Here is a 21051-nt window from a genome sequence, read left to right on the forward strand (position 1 = left end):
CTGTATGTATTAGGACATATAGGGGGTATGAGATGTGCACCAGGCCGGTATGTATTAGGACATATAGAGGGTATGAGATGTGCACCAGACCTGTATGTATTAGGACATATAGAGGGTATGAGATGTGCACCAGGCCTGTATGTATTAGGGCATATAGAGGGTATGAGATGTGCACCAGTCCTGTATGTATTAGGACATATAGGGGGTATGAGATGTGCACCAGGCCTGTATGTATTAGGGCATATAGAGGGTATGAGATGTGCACCAGGCCTGTATGTATTAGGGCATATAGAGGGTATGAGATGTGCACCAGGCCTGTATGTATTATGGCATATAGAGGGTATGAGATGTGCACCAGGCCTGTATGTATTAGGACATATAGAGGGTATGAGATGTGCACCAGGCCTGTATGTATTAGGGCATATAGAGGGTATGAGATGTGCACCAGACCTGTATGTATTAGGGCATATAGGGGGTATGAGATGTGCACCAGGCCTGTATGTATTAGGACATATAGAGGGTATGAGATGTGCACCAGGCCTGTATGTATTAGGGCATATAGAGGGTATGAGATGTGCACCAGGCCTGTATGTATTAGGGCATATAGAGGGTATGAGATGTGCACCAGTCCTGTATGTATTAGGGCATATAGAGGGTATGAGATGTGCACCAGGCCTGTATGTATTAGAACATATAGAGGGTATGAGAAGTGCACCAGGCCTGTATGTATTAGTGCATATAGGGGGTATGAGATGTACACCAGGCCTGTATGTATTAGTGCATATAGGGGGTATGAGATGTACACCAGTCCTGTATGTATTAGGGCATATAGAGGGTATGAGATGTGCACCAGGCCTGTATGTATTAGGACATATAGAGGGTATGAGATGTGCACCAGGCCTGTATGTATTAGGACATATAGAGGGTATGAGATGTGCACCAGGCCTGTATGTATTAGGGCATATAGAGGGTATGAGATGTGCACCAGGCCTGTATGTATTAGGGCATATAGAGGGTATGAGATGTGCACCAGGCCTGTATGTATTAGGGCATATAGGGGGTATGAGATGTGCACCAGGCCTGTATGTATTAGGGCATATAGAGGGTATGAGATGTGCACCAGGCCTGTATGTATTAGGACATATAGAGGGTATGAGATGTGCACCAGGCCTGTATGTATTAGGGCATATAGAGGGTATGAGATGTGCACCAGGCCTGTATGTATTAGGGCATATAGAGGGTATGAGATATGCACCAGTCCTGTATGTATTAGGGCATATAGGGGGTATGAGATGTGCACCAGTCCTGTATGTGTAGGTATATATAGAGGGTATGAGATGTGAACCAGGCCTGTGTGTATTAGGACATATAGAGGGTATGAGATGTGCACCAGGCCTGTGTGTATTAGGACATATAGAGGGTATGAGATGTGTACCAGGCCTGTATGTATTAGGACATATAGAGGGTATGAGATGTGCACCAGGCCTGTATGTATTAGGGCATATAGTGGGTATGAGATGTGCACCAGGCCTGTATGTATTAGGGTATATAGAGGGTATGAGATGTGCACCAGGCCTGTGTGTATTAGGACATATAGAGGGTATGAGATGTGCACCAGGCCTGTATGTATTAGGACATATAGAGGGTATGAGATGTGCACCAGGCCTGTATGTATTAGGGCATATAGTGGGTATGAGATGTGCACCAGGCCTGTATGTATTAGGGTATGTAGAGGGTATGAGATGTGCACCAGGCCTGTATGTATTAGGGCGTATAGAGGGTATGAGATGTGCACCAGGCCTGTATGTATTAGGGCATATAGAGGGTATGAGATGTGCACCAGGCCTGTATGTATTAGGACATATAGAGGGTATGAGATGTGCACCAGGCCTGTATGTATTAGGACATATAGAGGGTATGAGATGTGCACCAGGCCTGTATGTATTAGGGCATATAGAGGGTATGAGATGTGCACCAGTCCTGTATGTATCAGTATATACAGAGGGTATGAGATATGCACCAGTCCAGTATGTATTAGGACATATAGAGGGTATGAGATGTGCACCAGGCCTGTATGTATTAGGGCATATAGAGGGTATGAGATGTGCACCAGGCCTGTATGTATTAGGGCATATAGAGGGTATGAGATGTGCACCAGGCCTGTATGTATTAGGACAAACAGAGGGTATGAGATGTGCACCAGGCCTGTATGTATTAGAGCATATAGAGGGCATGAGATGTGCACCAGGCCTGTATGTATTAGGGCATATAGGGGGTATGAGATGTGCACCAGGCCTGTATGTATTAGGGCATATAGAGGGTATGAGATGTGCACCAGGCCTGTATGTATAAGGACATATAGAGGGTATGAGATGTGCACCAGTCCTGTATGTATTAGGGCATATAGAGGGTATGAGATGTGCACCAGGCCTGTGTGTATAAGGGCATATAGAGGGTATGAGATGTGCACCAGGCCTGTATGTATTAGGACATATAGAGGGTATGAGATGTGCACGGGTCCTGTATGTATAATGACATATAGAGGGTATGAGATGTGCACCAGGCCTGTATGTATTAGGGCATATAGAGGGTATGAGATGTGCACCGGTCCTGTATGTATAATGACATATAGAGGGTATGAGATGTGCACCAGGCCTGTATGTATTAGGGCATATATAGGGTATGAGATGTGCACCGGTCCTGTGTGTATTAGGGCATATAGAGGGTATGAGATGTGCACCAGGCCTGTATGTATTAGGGCATATAGATGGTATGAGATGTGCACCAGTCCTGTATGTATTAGGGCATATAGAGGGTATGAGATGTGCACCAGGCCTGTATGTATTAGGGCATATAGAGGGTATGAGATGTGCACCAGTCCTGTATGTATTAGGACATATAGAGGGTATGAGATGTGCACCAGGCCTGTATGTATTAGAGCATATAGAGGGTATGAGATGTGCACCAGGCCTGTATGTATTAGGGCATATAGAGGGTATGAGATGTGCACCAGGCCTGTATGTATTAGGGCATATAGAGGGTATGAGATGTGCACCAGGCCTGTATGTATTAGGGCATATAGAGGGTATGAGATGTGCACCAGGCCTGTATGTATTAGGGCATATAGATGGTATGAGATGTGCACCAGTCCTGTATGTATTAGGGCATATAGAGGGTATGAGATGTGCACCAGCAGAGAATAAGGGGTAAAGTGGAACATAGAACAAATGCAGTTATTTCTATCTTAATTTTTTTCTAATGAAGTAAACGAGATAAAGGTTAGCAATGACTTTTCCTCAGTCTGAAGCGCGGTCCTCATCGGCAGGAAGCAGTGAGGAGGAGGAGGATGACGGAGGTTCTGATTCCATCTCTGCTTCTTTTTCGTCCCTCTCTATATATAGGGCCGTGGCCATGAAGAAGGCCCCTCCGATGACTGCCATTATGGTGCAGGTCATGAGGGCATACTCCAGGCTGCGGTATTTCAGAAGAGGGGATTTGGCATATCCTCGTTCGTAGGTGTCAGATATCAGGCCGATGAGGTACGGGCTGCCGGCGTCACCTAGGAGGTGATAGATTGTCATCTGCACGGCCAGAGCTGAAGATCTCCTCCACGGAGTTACTACTTTTAGTATAATGTCAGATATGAGGGTGAAATTTACTGACAGAAGCGTCTCTCCGATGAAGATGAAGATGTTGGTGGCAACGAGGCTGATGTTGCCAAAAGTCAATGCCAACAGAAGAAAAGGGGCGGAGAGCATCATCGCGCATCCACACACAAGCGGGTCCGCCCGTGGGTTGGATTTGCGATATCTTTTACTTATCTCCGTCCCTGCTACAACTCCCAGAATGCCGGAAACGACTGTAACCACACCAAATATTAGGATGTCGTGATAGTCACATGGTTCAGCACGGCAAGGGTCCTTCTCTTGTAGGAGTGTTCGTGCGTGGGTCAGGTATGACGGACCCCATACACCTATGGCTCCCACTATGAAGGATACAGCCGTCGATCCCATGGTGGTTAACATGAAGCTTCGATTTTTAAATAGTTTTTTCAAATCTGTCGCCCATTTGCCAAACTTCTGGGATTTGTTGTTCTTCTTCCCGTTTGTAGTCGTTCTTGGAAGCTCCTTTGTGACCAAAATCATCAAAGCCACAGCTATGAGGCCCAGGCCAGGGGTGACCCGAAACGCCCAGTGCCAATCGCCCCTTGCTGCATCAGTCACTTTGGGCCCGATGATGTATCCTAGTCCGCAGCCTACAGGTATGACGGAGTAAAACACGTTCAGCATGCGGGTCCGCTGGTCACTTGTAAAAAGGTCTGCAATGATTGAGGGGGCGATGGTGCAGAAAGTCGCCTCTCCAGCTCCAACCAGCCCACTCGTCAGCAGGAAGAGCAGGAAGTACCCGTCAGGGATGAATGACAGGGTAAGTGTCATGCTCAGCCAAACGATGACTCCTGCGCAAACAGTATATTTCTTATTACAGTGGTCGCCCAAATATCCGGCAATTGGTGCGACCAGCACGTAGCTTCCAATGAACAATGTATTCAATAAGCCGGACAGACTAGCATTGGTGTCATATGCTTTCTGTATATAAGGCAGCACCCCCGCCACGCTGGAGCGATTTGCATAGATGAGCAAATTAACAAAGGCGAGGATCACTACGGTGATGATGGAACGTGCGGTGGACATCACGCTTAGAGATGGCAGGTTCTGCCTCTCAGGGATATCGCCCTTTTCTACATCCATATCACTATGGTCCTCCATTGCTTCTTCCTCCTCCTTCAGCAATGGGTCTTGTGGAGAGGCCATGGTCACAGGTCAGAGCCTGAAAACACTAGAGAGAGAGAGATAAGTGAAGACATTAGACAACATGTCATCATTCCTGTCATTATACAATAGATCCTTCATACAGAGCAGAAATGTCCAGCACAGAACCACAAGATAACACTAAGACCATCGCAGCCTCAGAAGAAGACGCTTCTCTATAAGTGTTTTATATGGAGACGTCTTCCCTGAGGTTACCAATGTCTGATAACCTGAACCTGTCCGGTCCTAGTAATATCTGATAACCCTGAACCTGTCCGGTCCTAGTAATATCTATAACCCTGAACCTGTCTGGTCCTAGTAATATCTATAACCCTGAACCTGTCCGGTCCTAGTAATATCTGATAACCCTGAACCTGTCTGGTCCTAGTAATATCTATAACCCTGAACCTGTCCGGTCCTAGTAATATCTGATAACCCTGAACCTGTCTGGTCCTAGTAATATCTATAACCCTGATCCTGTCCGGTCCTAGTTATATCTATAACCCTGAACCTGTCCGGTCCTAGTAATATCTATAACCCTGAACCTGTCCAGTCCTAGTAATATCTGATAACCCTGAACCTGTCCGGTCCTAGTAATATCTAATAACCCTGAACCTGTCCGGTCCTAGTAATATCTGATAACCCTGAACCTGTCCGGTCCTAGTAATATCTGATAAACCTGAACCTGTCTGGTCCTAGTAATATCTGATAACCCTGAACCTGTCTAGTCCTAGTAATATCTGATAACCCTGAACCTGTCCGGTCCTAGTAATATCTGATAACCCTGAACCTGTCCGGTCCTAGTAATATCTGATAATCCTGAACCTGTCCGGTCCTAGTAATGTCTGATAACCCTGAACCTGTCCAGTCCTAGTAATATCTGATAACCCTGAACCTGTCCGGTCCTAGTAATATCTGATAACCCTGAACCTGTCCGGTCCTAGTAATATCCGATAACCCTGAACCTGTCCGGTCCTAGTAATATCTGATAACCCTGAACCTGTCCGGTCCTAGTAATATCTGATAACCCTGAACCTGTCCGGTCCTAGTAATATCTGATAATCCTGAACCTGTCCGGTCCTAGTAATATCTGATAACCCTGAACCTGTCCGGTCCTAGTAATATCTGATAACCCTGAACCTCTCCGGTCCTAGTAATATCTGATAACCCTGAACCTGTCCGGTCATAGTAATATCTGATAACCCTGAACCTGTCCGGTCCTAGTAATATCTGATAACCCTGAACCTGTCCGGTCCTAGTAATATCTGAAAACCCTGAACCTGTCCGGTCCTAGTAATATCTGATAACCCTGAACCTGTCCAGTCCTAGTAATATCTGATAACCCTGAATCTGTCCGGTCCTAGTAATATCTGATAACCCTGAACCTGTCCGGTCCTAGTAATATCTGATAAACCTGAACCTCTCCGTTCATAGTAATATCTGATAACCCTGAACCTGTCCGGTCCTAGTAATATCTGATAACCCTGAACCTGTCCGGTCCTAGTAATATCTGATAACCCTGAACCTGTCCGGTCCTAGTAATATCTGATAACCCTGAACCTGTCCAGTCCTAGTAATATCTGATAACCCTGAACCTGTCCGGTCCTAGTAATATCTGATAACCCTGAACCTGTCCGGTCCTAGTAATATCTGATAACCCTGAACCTGTCCGGTCCTAGTAATATCTGATAACCCTGAACCTGTCCGGTCCTAGTAATATCTGATAACCTTGAATCTGTCCGGTCCTAGTAATATCTGATAACCCTGAACCTGTCCGGTTCTAGTAATATCTGATAACCCTGAACCTGTCCGGTCCTAGTAATATCTGATAATCCTGAACCTGTCCAGTCCTAGTAATATCTGATAATCCTGAACCTGTCCGGTCCTAGTAATATCTGATAACCTTGAATCTGTCCGGTCCTAGTATTATCTGATAAACCTGAACCTGTCCGGTCCTAGTAATATCTGATAACCCTGAATCTGTCCCAGTAATGGCGGATTATAAGGGCTTGGCTGTATGGTCACTGGGCCATGTGAACTTCATACTGTAGATACAATTGGGCTATCCTGCTATATACATTTACTAATAATGAACCTATCCCACCTCATTGGGATCTATCCGTCCCCTATATGACTTTCTGCCACTAGTTGATTTGAACATTTTCCCTTTCGGAGTACCCGGAGTATTTCTATTGTTAGTACACACAGAATTCTATTATATAATATTATATTTCTGCCCTAATCTTTCTGTTATTCTTTTACTACACCACCAAATCTTTCTCATAGACTTATATCTTTTAGAACTTCATGAATTAGGACTCTTTTTCTTGGGGTTTTTTTTTGGGCATAATTGCATTTTAGCAGTTTTGCAAGAAAAAGCTCTGGTCATGATATTATCTGTGCGTTTTATTATGTTTAATGCCTAAGCCAAGTATTATCACAATGCTATGAGGAATAAAACTTTTGTTATTTCTTTTGGAAATTAATTTCTTGTTTTTTTTTGCTAAAAAAAAAAAAAGCAACAGCAATAAAAAAAAAAAATGTCAAACAAAAAGCCCTGTGTATGTATGAATAGAAGAGGCTGAGACTTACCTTGTGGTTCTCTCTTCAGACAAGGAACGGTCAAAATCTTGAATTCTCTATCGCAAATAGAAACTCTCTAAGAAACACTTTGCACCACAGGTTGTGAATACAAAACACACTGAAGAGACTGCGGCCGGCGCGCACCTCCTTGTACAGCTTACGGTGACATCATCACAAGCATGTGTGACATCACAGGGTTCTAAACCATCTTCAAGTATGTGTATATCTGTATAGTAAATGTGAGGAGCCGTATTAGTCCAGTGATGCAGATTGTAATACCTTTTTTATTGGACTAACAGAATTTTGTAGAGACAAACTTTTGGGATTCCTCCCTGATAAAGTCCTTTGATCATTAGTCCTTGACTATTGGACTTGATAAAGGGAGGAATCCCGAAAGCTTGTCTCTACAAAATTCTGTTAGTCCAATAAAAAAAGGTATTACAAGAGACGGCAACATATTTTTTGATTTGTGTGTATATATATATATATATATATATATATATATATATAGTTCCAAGCGTGAGTAGGTGCCTCCAGCTAGGGTCCGTGTCCAGGATCCTGCATACGTAGTTCCAAGGAAAATGCTGTGGCACTCAAGGTATGGTGAAAAAATGAAAACTATTTATTCATCCCAAATGTGCAAAGAACAACGTTTCAATGGTCTCACACCATCATTATCAAGCCACTTGCCAAGCCACAAGCCACTTGATAATGATGGTGTGAGACCATTGAAACGTTGCTCTTTGCACATTTGGGATGAATAAATAGTTTTAATTTTTTCACCATACCTTGAGTGCCACAGCATTTTCCTTGGAACTACGTATGCAGGATCCTGGACACGGACCCTAGCTGGAGGCACCTACTCACGCTTTAGGAGTGCTGCTTTCTTCTTTGACATATATATATATATATATATATATATATATATATATATATATATTAATATACACCTAGAAGTACATCAAGTACATAAAAACATCTTTTAGAAAAATATTTCTCCAGGCCTGCCGAGTATATCCCCGTACTTCACAGTGTCTTCTTAATTTATATATTTTAATCTTTTGACCTTTTAACCCCACTAGGACCAAGGGCATCCTGGGACTTAAAGGGGTATTCCAGGCCAAAACTTTTTTTTATATATCAACTGGCTCCAGAAAGTTAAACAGATTTGTAAATTACTTCTATTAAAAAATCTTAATCCTTTCAGTACTTATGACCTTCTGAAGTTAAGGTTGTTTTTTTTCTGTCTAAGTGCTCTCTGATGACACCTGTCTCGGGCAACGCCCAGTTTAGAAGCAAATCCCCATAGCAAACCTCTTCTAAACTGGGCGTTTCCCGAGACAGGTGTCATCAGAGAGCACTTAGACAGAAAAGAACAACCTTAACTTCAGAAGCTCATAAGTACTGAAAGGGTTAAGGTTTAATAGAAGTAATTTACAAATCTGTTTAACTTTCTGGAGCCAGTTGATATATATAAAAAAAGTTTTTGCCTGGAATACCCCTTTAAGATTGAACCGATTATTATTGATATATGTCATGAATGCATCAACGGTCAGATGGTCGGAAGACCAAATGATGAACACATCGTCGACATACCTCCCATACCATGCGAGGCACCCGTGCGCTGCAAATAAAAATTGTTACCAAACATAAAATAATTGTGTTTTAACACAAAATCTACCATCTCAATAATGTAATGTCTCAAATCCACAGAATATTTAGAAAATCTCATCAGTATATCCGAGATAGCTGATAATGCCAGGTTTTTCGGAATACTGGAATAGAGCGATTCAATGTCGCAAGTAAGCCACGACAGAGAATCGCTCCATGTGAATTTAGTTCTTCTGACCAGGAGTTTACTGAAAATTCAGATTGTTCAGATACCACGGACACTAGCGGGGACTCAGAACCGCAATATGTGAACACTCACAAGAATCGCAATGCGAGAAGACAGTTAAAAAACGAGGAAGGCGCGGTGGCAGAAAACATAGGAAGAAGAGCTTCGGAGCGTAACAAGGACAAACGGAAAAAGTAATAAAAGAGGATTTTCAAGTCATTAACATTTCTGCACAAATCATTACAGATGAAGAAACCTCGGTCCTGTGGAAAGGACTGGGTTTCTCTCCTACACATCATTTTGATGTTTATCGGACAATTTTGGATATAAATAAATTTGTGAGAACTTTAACAGTTAAGAAAAAAATTTTTGTGGAAAATGCTGATGAACCATCGGACCCACCTCAACTTTCTATAAACCCTGATTTACCACTAATGCATACGTTAGCAGAACAAATTGCTTTTAGAGATCTCTGTCTCCTTGAAAATAGTGGGATATCTATTTGTGATGAAGTGAATACTGCACATACCTTCTCCACTAAAAACCAAAATTTTTACCCCATACAGACCAGACCAGCAATTTTTGATTGGTTCCAGGACCTTATCATGAAAGATTTGCTTAATCTACAATCAAAAGTAATGTCCTAATTTGAATAAAAAGGAGGCTGCTGCCATAAAGAAATTAGAGAAAAACAAAAATTTGACGATCCGATCCGCCGATAAAGGCGGCTCGGTAGTATGTATGGACACGGGACTGTATATCAATTTAAATGAAAATCTACTATCTGATGATAAAACTTACCTTAAACTTTGTGGGGATCCCACTGAACCTTTTAAAAAAGAACTGTTGACTCTGTTGGAAGAGGGGAAAGCCAGATCTATTTTGACCCAAAAAGAAGTGGATTATATTTTCGTACCTGCTCCAATTATTCCTATCTTCCACTCGCTACCCAAGCTGCATAAGGACCGATTCCCGCCGCTGATGCGTCCGATCGTGGCGGGGAGCGGATCCCTTAACGAGAACCTATGCGAGTGGTTGGACTCAGTACTGCAACCTCTGGTTATGCAATGCCCAAGTTATATCAAGGACACTAAGCACTTGCTAAAAATCATGGATGAATTCACATGGAGCGATTCTCTGTCATGGCTTAGTTGCGACATTGAATCGCTCTATTCCAGTATTGCGAAAAACCTGGCATTATCAGCTATCTCGGATATACTGCTGAGATTTTCTAAATATTCTGTGGATTTGAGACATTACATTATTGAGGTGGTAGATTTTGTGTTAAAACACAATTATTTTATGTTTGGTAACAATTTTTATTTGCAGCGCACGGGTGCTTCAATGGGAGCAAAGTCATCACCAGCTCGGGCTAAGCTTTTTGTTTTTTGGTGGGAGGAGCAGTTAATTTTTTCTGACACCAATCCATTTTCCACATGCCTCGCATGGTATGGGAGGTATGTAGACGATGTGTTCATCATTTGGTCGTCTGACCATCTGACCGTTGATGCATTCATGACATATATCAATAATAATCGGTTCAATCTTACGTTTACCCACACATGGTGTAAAAGTGAAACCCCCTTTTTGGATGTCATATTACGTGGCAACCCTGATACAAATAAAATTGAGGTTGATCCTTACAGAAAAAAGATCTCAGGCAATACCATCCTAAGGGCGAATTCATGCCATTCCAAACAAACAGTAAGAGCCATACCAGTAGGTGAACTTATACGAATTAAGCGGAACAGTTCTTCCACCGAGGTGTACCGCAGGGAAGCTGATGCAGCATGCACACGCCTGGCGGCTCGAGGTTACCCTGGATGGCTCATGAAAAAAGCTCGGTCGAGAGTAGATCCTATGGATCGAAAATCCCTTTTTACAAGTAATCAACCAACTGAATCACAAGATTGTCCTACATTTGTCACCACGTACAGTCCAGAATTTAATGACATCAAACGCATTGTAATTAAACACTTACCTTTGCTATCAACAGATCCCACGGTAGGGGATATTATAAAGTCAGGTGTGAGATTTGCAGCGAGGTGGGCACCTACTCTATCCAATCTCCTTGTTCCCAGTATGGTGGACACGGCTAGTGTTACCACCCAGTGGCTTAGCACCAAGGGCTTCCACAAGTGCGGTAAATCACGGTGTGTGGTATGTCCCTTTGCCGAAAAATGCCAGAAAATAGAAGGTACGGTGGATGGCAAATGCCATGTCATTCACAACTTTATAAACTGTGATAGCACTTTTGTTGTATATAAAATCATGTGCACACAATGTCACTTAACATATATGGGTTCCACTAAAAGGTCCCTTAAAAAACGCATGCAAGAGCACATTAGACATGCTGCTGGCCCTTTAAGCTCGAACATTTCTAACGTATCTAAACATTTTCTAATATGTCATAATTCAGACACCACTTTCCTCAGGTTCTCAGGCATTGAGAAGGTGAACCTAAATAAAAGGGGAGGTGACCATATTCGATCCCTCCACAATAGGGAAATCATGTGGATTTATCTTTTGAATTGCATTCAACCCCATGGTCTAAATAGCAAAACAGATTTAATATTACATTACTGATATGTCTCCGAATAATTTATCTGTGTTTGGTCCCATGTTTTTGTTTTAATCACGTGCACATGTGATGTGGACCTGTCCCTCCCCTTCCTGTGGGAATGGGGAATATGCCCTGGAGTATATAAGGGTGCCTCATTTGAGGATCTACAGGCTATGAGTAAGGATCGATAGATCAGAAATGCGTCAGCCATGCTTGGGACCCCCCTCTGTTTGTGCAATATTTCATATTTTTGATATGTTCACGGTTTGTCTGCCACCGTGAAGGCTTTTAAGGAAGAACCCTGAATAAAGACGGACGTTTTACTTCTACTTGCTGGCTTTTTTAGTATTTTATTTTAGTTTTATCCACTGTGCCAGGGATGAAAATTATTCCAAAAGAAACTAACTCAACTGTCTATGCTCCCCCGTTTCTCCAATATTGGTGTCCCGTTCTCTGTTCGCCGCCTTCTGCTTTTCCTGCAGGTCAGTGAATCACGATGCGCTCAGTGTCATCATTGTTTCAGCACCAGTTTTACAAATCAGTGTGCCTCCAGTGTTACACCAGTGTTTACAAATAAGTGTGGCTCCAGCTGTTGCAAAACTATAACTTCCAGCATGCCTTGACAGGTAGAGACTGTCCGGGAATGCTGGGAGTTGTAGTTTTGGACCACCTGGAGAGACACTGTTTTGAAAACACTGCCTTAGTCAGTATTTTCCAACCTGGGGACTTCCAGCTGTTGCAAAACTACAACTCCCAGCATTCCCCTGACAGTCTTTAGCTGTCCAGGCATGCTGGGAGTTATAGTTCTGTAACAGCTGGAGACACTCAGGTTTGGTAGGTAGGTCCTTAGTCCATTGTTTTCCAACCTGGGTGCCTCCAGCTGTTGAAAAACTCTAACTCCCAGCTTAAGGCTGTCCGTGCATGCTGGGAGTTGTAGTTTTGCAACAGCTGGAGGCCCCCAGGTTGGTAAACACTAACTACGGCAGTGTTTTCGAAACATTGTCTCTCAATCTGTTGCAAAACTACAACTCCCAGCATGCTCGGACAGTCTTAAGCTGGAAGTTAGAGTTTTGCAGCAGAAGGTGGCATTTTGGTGGGTAGTTGGGCCCTTAGTCCAGTGTTTCCCAACCTGAGTGCCTCCAGCTGTTGCAAAACTACAACTCCCAGCATGCCCAAACAGCCAAAGCCTGTTTGGAAAACACTGGACTAAGGGCCTACCTACCAAATGTAATGTGGCCACCCACCTACCAACCAAACATATTACCTACCTAGCAAATGCTTTTCCTGACTACCTAACAAACGTATACCGTATATACTCGAGTATAAGCCGAGTTTTTCAGCACGATTTTTCGTGCTGAAAACACCCCCCTCGGCTTATACTCGAGTGAACTTTCCGCCCCCAGGTGTCTTCAACCTGCGGACCTCCAGAGGTTTCAAAACTACAACTCCCAGCAAGCCCGGGCAGCCATCGGCATATTGGCATATTCTTTGCACAGGGGCCCTCTGTTGTCTGTGTCCGCCCCTGGCACCAGGCCTGTATGTATTAGGGCATATAGGGGGTATGAGATGTGCACCAGTCCTGTATGTATTAGGGCATATAGAGGGTATGAGATGTGCACCAGGCCTGTATGTATTAGGGCATATAGAGGGTATGAGATGTGCACCGGGCCTGTATGTATTAGGGCATATAGGGGGTATGAGACGTGCACCAGGCCTGTATGTGTAAGTATATATAGAGGGTATGAGATGTGCACCAGGCCTGTATGTATTAGGGCATATAGAGGGTATGAGATGTGCACCAGGCCTGTATGTATTAGGACATATAGAGGGTATGAGATGTGCACCAGGCCTGTATGTATTAGGGCATATAGAGGGGATGAGATGTGCACCAGGCCTGTATGTATTAGGGCATATAGAGGGTATGAGATGTGCACCAGGCCTGTATGTATTAGGGCATATAGAGGGTATGAGATGTGCACCAGGCCTGTATGTATTAGGACATATAGAGGGTATGAGATGTGCACCAGGCCTGTGTGTATTAGGTCATATAGAGGGTATGAGATGTGCACCAGTCCTGTATGTATTAGGGCATATAGAGGGTATGAGATGTGCACCAGGCCTGTATGTAATAGGACATATAGAGGGTATGATATGTGCACCAGTCCTGTATGTATTAGGGCATATAGAGGGTATGAGATGTGCACCAGGCCTGTATGTATTAAGGCATATAGAGGGTATGACATGTGCACCAGGCCTGTGTGTATTAGGTCATATAGAGGGTATGAGATGTGCACCAGGCCTGTATGTATTAGGACATATAGAGGGTATGATATGTGCACCAGTCCGGTATGTATTAGGGCATATAGAGAGTATGAGATGTGCACCAGGCCTGTATGTATTAGGGCATATAGAGGGTATGAGATGTGCACCAGGCCTGTATGTGTTAGGGCATACAGAGAGTATGAGATGTGCACCAGTCCTGTATGTATTAGGGCATATAGAGGGTATGAGATGTGCACCAGGCCTGTATGTATTAGGGCATATAGAGGATATGAGATGTGCACCAGGCCTGTATGTATTAGGGCATATAGAGGGTATGAGATGTGCACCAGGCCTGTATGTATTAGGGCATATAGAGGGTATGAGATGTGCACCAGGCCTGTATGTATTAGGACATATAGAGGGTGTGATATGTGCACCAGTCCGGTATGTATTAGGGCATATAGAGGGTATGAGATGTGCACCAGGCCTGTATGTATTAGGGCATATAGAGGGTATGAGATGTGCACCAGGCCTGTATGTGTTAGGGCATACAGAGAGTATGAGATGTGCACCAGTCCTGTATGTATTAGGGCATATAGAGGGTATGAGATGTGCACCAGGCCTGTATGTATTAGGGCATATAGAGGGTATGAGATGTGCACCAGGCCTGTATGTATTAGGGCATATAGAGGGTATGAGATGTGCACCAGGCCTGTATGTATTAGGGCATATAGAGGGTATGAGATGTGCACCAGGCCTGTATGTAATAGGACATATAGAGGGTATGATATGTGCACCAGTCCGGTATGTATTAGGGCATATAGAGGGTATGAGATGTGCACCAGGCCTGTATGTATTAGGGCATATAGAGGGTATGAGATGTGCACCAGGCCTGTATGTATTAGGGCATATAGAGGGTATGAGATGTGCACCAGGCCTGTATGTATTAGGGCATATAGAGGGTATGAGATGTGCACCAGGCCTGTATGTATTAGGGCATATAGGCGGTATGAGATGTGCACCAGGCCTGTATGTATTAGGACATATAGAGGGTATGAGATGTGCACCAGGCCTGTATGTATTAGGGCATATAGAGGGTATGAGATGTGCACCAGGCCTGTATGTATTAAGGCATATAGAGGGTATGAGATGTGCACCAGTCCTGTATGTATTGGGACGTATAGGAGGTGTGAGATGTGCACCAGGCCTGTATGTATTAGGGCATATAGAGGGTATGAGATGTGCACCAGTCCTGTATGTATTAGGACATATAGGAGGTATGAGATGTGCACCAGTCCTGTATGTATTAGGGCATATAGAGGGTATGAGATGTGCACCAGGCCTGTATGTATTAGGGCATATAGAGGATATGAGATGTGCACCAGGCCTGTATGTATTAGGGCATACAGAGGGTATGAGATGTGCACCAGGCCTGTGTGTATTAGGACATATAGAGGGTATGAGATGTGCACCAGGCCTGTATGTATTAGGGCATATAGAGGGTATGAGATGTGCACCAGGCCTGTATGTATTAGGACATATAGAGGGTATGAGATATGCACCAGGCCTGTATGTATTAGGAAATACAGAGGGTATGAGATGTGCACCAGGCCTGTATGTATTAGGGCATATAGAGGGTATGAGATGTGCACCAGGCCTGTATGTATTAGGGCATATAGAGGGTATGAGATGTGCACCAGTCCTGTATGTATTAGGGCATATAGAGGGTATGAGATGTGCACCAGGCCTGTATGTATTAGGACATATAGAGGGTATGAGATGTGCACCAGGCCTGTATGTATTAGGGCATATAGAGGGTATGAGATGTGCACCAGGCCTGTATGTATTAGGACATATAGAGGGTATGAGATGTACACCAGTCCTGTATGTATTAGGACATATAAAGAGTATGAGATGTGCACCAGGCCTGTATGTATTAAGGCATATAGAGGGTATGAGATGTGCACCAGGTCTGTATGCATTAGGACATATAGAGGGTATGAGATGTGCACCAGGCCTGTATGTATTAGGGCATATAGAGGGTATGAGATGTGCACCAGGCCTGTGTGTATTAGGACATATAGAGGGTATGAGATGTGCACCAGGCCTGTATGTATCAGTATATACAGAGGATATGAGATGTGCACCAGGCCTGTATGTGTTAGGGCATATACAGGGTATGAGATGTGCACCAGGCTGGTATGTATCAGTATATACAGAGGGTATGAGATGTGCACCAGTCCTGTATGTATCAGTATATACAGAGGGTATGATATGTGCACCAGTCCTGTATGTATTAGGGCATATAGAGGGTATGAGATGTGCACCAGGCCTGTATGTATTAGGGCATATAGAGGGTATGATATGTGCACCAGGCCTGTATGTATTAGGGCACATAGGGGGTATGAGATGTGCACCAGGCCTGTATGTATTAGGGCATATAGAGGGTATGAGATGTGCACCAGGCCTGTATGTATTAGGGCATATAGAAGGTATGAGATGTACACCAGGCCTGTATGTATTAGGACATATAGAGGGTATGAGATGTGCACCAGGCCTGTATGTATCAGTATATACAGAAGATATGAGATGTGCACCAGGCCTGTATGTATTAGGGCATATAGAGGGTATGAGATGTGCACCAGGCCTGTATGTATTAGGGCATATAGAGGGTATGAGATGTGCACCAGGCCTGTATGTATTAGGACATATAGAGGGTATGAGATGTGCATATATATACATATATATATATATATATATATATATATATATATACAAGACCATATGGCAGTAGATAACAGCTGTACACAGGATCTGTATACAATATAAGTGATTATATACAGGACCATATGGCAGTAGATAACAGCTGTACACAGGATGTGTATACCATATAAGCGATTACAGTTACATTTTGGGACTCACAATTACGTCTTTTCTGATCAGCGGCGTCCTCTTTCCTTTTCTTCTCCGTCCGGATAAGACCGCCATGTGGATCTCTTAACATCTGCAGGAAAAACATGTCAGACTCTGCATATATTCAGTGCCCTCCCCTCCTCTACACAATCTTCCCATGTATAGGCCCACAAACTGTAATAATGCCCTCCTTGGGAAGGTAGGTAGGCAGCCAGGTAAATAGGTAACCAGGTAGGTAGATCAGGAAGCCGGATATGTAGGTAGGTGACAAACCAGGTAGGTAGGGGGCTAGCTAGGTAGTTAGGCAGCCATGTATGAAGGCCAGGTACATAGTTAGATAGCCTGGTGTATAGGTAAGTAGTTAGGCATCCAGGTATAAGTTAGGTAGCCCCCCCAATAAGTATAGGCAGTTACACCCCCTCCCCCGTTCCCTATAGGCAAAGTCACCCCCTCTCTTCCCCATAGGTATAGGCAGAGTCACCCCCTCTCTTCCTCGTAGGTATAGGCAGTTACCTCCCCCCCTCTTCCCCATAGGTATAGGCAGTTACCCCCCCCTCTCTCTTCCCCATAGGTATAGGCAGTTAGCCCCCCCCCTCTCTCTTCCCCATAGGTATAGGCAGTTACCCCCCCCTCTCTCTCTTCCCCATAGGTATAGGCAGTTACCCCCCCCCCCCTCTCTCTTCCCCATAGGTATAGGCAGTTGCCCCCCCTCTCTTTTCCCCATAGGTATAGGCAGTTACCCCCCCCCCCCCCCTCTCTTCCCCATAGGTATAGGCAGTTACCTCCCCTCTCTTCCCCATAGGTATAGGCAGTTACCCCCCCCCTCTCTCTTCCCCATAGGTATAGGCAGTTACCCCCCCCCCCTCTCTCTTCCCCATAGGTATAGGCAGTTACCTCCCCTCTCTTCCCCATAGGTATAGGCAGTTACCTCCCCTCTCTTCCCCATAGGTATAGGCAGTTACCTCCCCCTCTCTTCTCCATAGGTATAGGCAGTTACCCCCCCTCTCTCTTCCCCATAGGTATAGGCAGTTACCCCCCTCTCTTCCCCATAGGTATAGACAATTACCCCCCTCTCTCTTCCTCATAGGTATAGGCAGTTATCCCCCCCTCTCTCTTCCCCATAGGTATAGGCAGTTACCCCCCCCCCCCCCTCTCTCTTCCCCATAGGTATAGGCAGTTACCTCCCCTCTCTTCCCCATAGGTATAGGCAGTTATCCCCCCCTCTCTCTTCCCCATAGGTATGGGCAGTTACCCCCCCCCCCTCTCTCTTCCCCATAGGTATAGGCAGTTACCCCCCCCCCTCTTTCTTCCCCATAGGTATAGGTAGTTACCCCCCCTCTCTCTTCCCCATAGGTATAGGTAGTTACCACCCCCTCTCTCTTCCCCATAGGTATAGGCAGTTACCCCCCCCTCTCTCTTCCCCATAGGTATAGGCAGTTACCCCCCCCTCTCTTCTCCATAGGTATAGGCAGTTACCCCTACCCCCTCTCTCTTCCCCATAGGTATAGGCAGTTACCCCCCCTCTCTCTTCCCCATAGGTATAGGCAGTTACCCCCCCTCTCTCTTCCCCATAGGTATAGGCAGTTACCCCCCCCCCTCTCTCTTCCCCATAGGTATAGGCAGTTACCCCCCCCTCTCTCTTCCCCATAGGTATAGGCTGTTACCCCCCCCTCTCTCTTCCCCATAGGTATAGGCAGTTACCCCCCCCCCCTCTCTCTTCCCCATAGGTATAGGCAGTTACCCCCCTCTCTTCCCCATAGGTGTAGACAGTTACCCCCCTCTCTCTTCCTCATAGGTATAGGCAGTTATCCCCCCCTCTCTCTTCCCCATAGGTATAGGCAGTTATCCCCCCCTCTCTCTTCCCCATAGGTATAGGCAGTTACCCCCCCCCTCTCTCTTCCCCATAGGTATAGGCAGTTACCCCCCCCCCCTCTTTCTTCCCCATAGGTATAGGTAGTTACCCCCCCTCTCTCTTCCACATAGGTATAGGCAGTTACCCCCCACCCTCTCTTCCCCATAGGTATAGGCAGTTACCCCCCCCCTCTCTTCTCCATAGGTATAGGCAGTTACCCGTTACCCCCCCTCTCTCTTCCCCATAGGTATAGGCAGTTACCCCCCTCTCTCTTCCCCATAGGTATAGGCAGTTACCCCCCCTCTCTCTTCCCCATAGGTATAGGCAGTTACCCCCCCCCCCTCTCTCTTCCCCATAGGTATAGGCAGTTACCCCCCCCTCTCTCTTCCCCATAGGTATAGGCAGTTACCCCCCCCCCCTCTTCCCCATAGGTATAGGCAGTTACCCCCCCCCCTCTCTCTTCCCCATAGGTATAGGCAGTTACCCCCCCCCTCTCTCTTCCCCATAGGTATAGACAGCTACCCCCCCTCTCTTCCCCATAGGTATAGGCAGTTACCCCCCCCCCTCTCTCTTCCCCATAGGTATAGGCAGTTACCCCCCCCCCTCTCTCTTCCCCATAGGTATAGGCAGTTACCCCCCCCCCCTCTCTCTTCCCCATAGGTATAGGCAGTTACCCCCCCCTCTCTCTTCCCCATTGGTATAGGCAGTTACCCCTACCCCCTCTCTCTTCCCCATAGGTATAGGCAGTTACCCCCACCCCCTCTCTCTTCCCCATAGGTATAGGCAGTTACCCCCCCTCTCTTCCCCATAGGTATAGGCAGTTACCCCCCCCCTCTCTCTTCCCCATAGGTATAGGCAGTTACCCCCCCCTCTCTTCCCCATAGGTATAGGCAGTTACCCCCCTCTCTCTTCCCCATAGGTATAGGCAGTTACCCCCCCCCTCTCTCTTCCCCATAGGTATAGGCAGTTACCCCCCCCTCTCTCTTCCCCATAGGTATAGGCAGTTACCCCCCCCCCCCTCTTCCCCATAGGTATAGGCAGTTACCCCCCCCCTCTCTCTTCCCCATAGGTATAGGCAGTTACCCCCCCCCCTCTCTCTTCCCCATAGGTATAGACAGCTACCCCCCCTCTCTTCCCCATAGGTATAGGCAGTTACCCCCCCCCCTCTCTCTTCCCCATAGGTATAGGCAGTTACCCCCCCCCTCTCTCTTCCCCATAGGTATAGGCAGTTACCCCCCCCCCTCTCTCTTCCCCATAGGTATAGGCAGTTACCCCCCCTCTCTCTTCCCCATAGGTATAGGCAGTTACCCCCACCCCCTCTCTCTTCCCCATAGGTATAGGCAGTTACCCCCCCTCTCTTCCCCATAGGTATAGGCAGTTACCCCCCCCCTCTCTCTTCCCCATAGGTATAGGCAGTTACCCCCCCCCTCTCTTCCCCATAGGTATAGGCAGTTACCCCCCCTCTTCCCCATAGGTATAGGCAGTTACCCCCCCCCCTCTCTTCCCCATAGGTATAGGCAGTTACCCCCCCCCCCCCTCTCTTCCCCATAGGTATAGGCAGTTATTCCCCCCCCCCCTCTCTTCCCCATAGGTATAGGCAGTTACCCCCCCCTCTCTTCCCCATAGGTATAGGCAGTTACCCCCCCCCCTCTCTTCCCCATAGGTATAGGCAGTTACCCCCCCTCCCTCCTCTCTCTTCCCCATAGGTATAGTAAGTTACCCCCCTCCCCCCCCCCTCTTCCCCATGGAATTGGGGTGGGGGGGATTGCCACAGGGGAATTGGGGTGGGTGGGGTGGAATTCAGAAACACACACACTGACAGACAGACACACAAACACTGACACACACACATAGTAACGGACACACACAGACACACTTACCTACTACCGCAGCACCTCTCCAGTCTCCGGCCGGCGAGTGACGTGACGTCCTGCGCGGGTCTGTGGAGTGACGTCACTTTCGCAACGTCCCTCCGCAGATCCAGCCTCCCGGTTTTGTTTCTTTTGGTTTTCTCCCCCTTTGTTTGGTTTATCTCTCCATCTTGGTTGTAGTCTCTCTCCGCTGCGACTCCTGTATGTTGTGCTGGGTGCTTTAGCTGATGTGGCGGTGGGTAGATTTCGCTTGAGTCTTCAGTGGGTAGGTTTCGCTTGAGTATCTGTTTGTCCACCCTTGTGTGTTCTTTTCGTGGTGGTATTCCGGAGGGTGATTCTCCTGTGCTCTACGCTTGTTGGGG

The 21051-nt window shown here is 45.9% G+C and overlaps 1 protein-coding gene across 1 annotated transcript; it reads right to left on the reverse strand.

Annotated features, from left to right (window-relative positions):
* Positions 1-3245: 3245 nt before the first annotated feature.
* Positions 3246-7522, reverse strand: LOC130272773 (protein spinster homolog 1-like). Its single transcript, XM_056518647.1, has 2 exons — positions 7401-7522; positions 3246-4836 (listed from the first exon to the last, which is right to left on the reverse strand). Exon 2 carries the CDS (start codon positions 4809-4811, stop codon positions 3297-3299), a length of 1515 nt encoding a protein of 504 aa, XP_056374622.1. The 5' UTR covers positions 4812-4836; positions 7401-7522; the 3' UTR covers positions 3246-3296.
* Between the last annotated feature and the right edge of the window lie 13529 nt (positions 7523-21051).

The sequence above is a fragment of the Hyla sarda genome, chromosome 5 (genome assembly GCF_029499605.1).
Source record: "Hyla sarda isolate aHylSar1 chromosome 5, aHylSar1.hap1, whole genome shotgun sequence".
NCBI lineage: Eukaryota > Metazoa > Chordata > Amphibia > Anura > Hylidae > Hyla > Hyla sarda.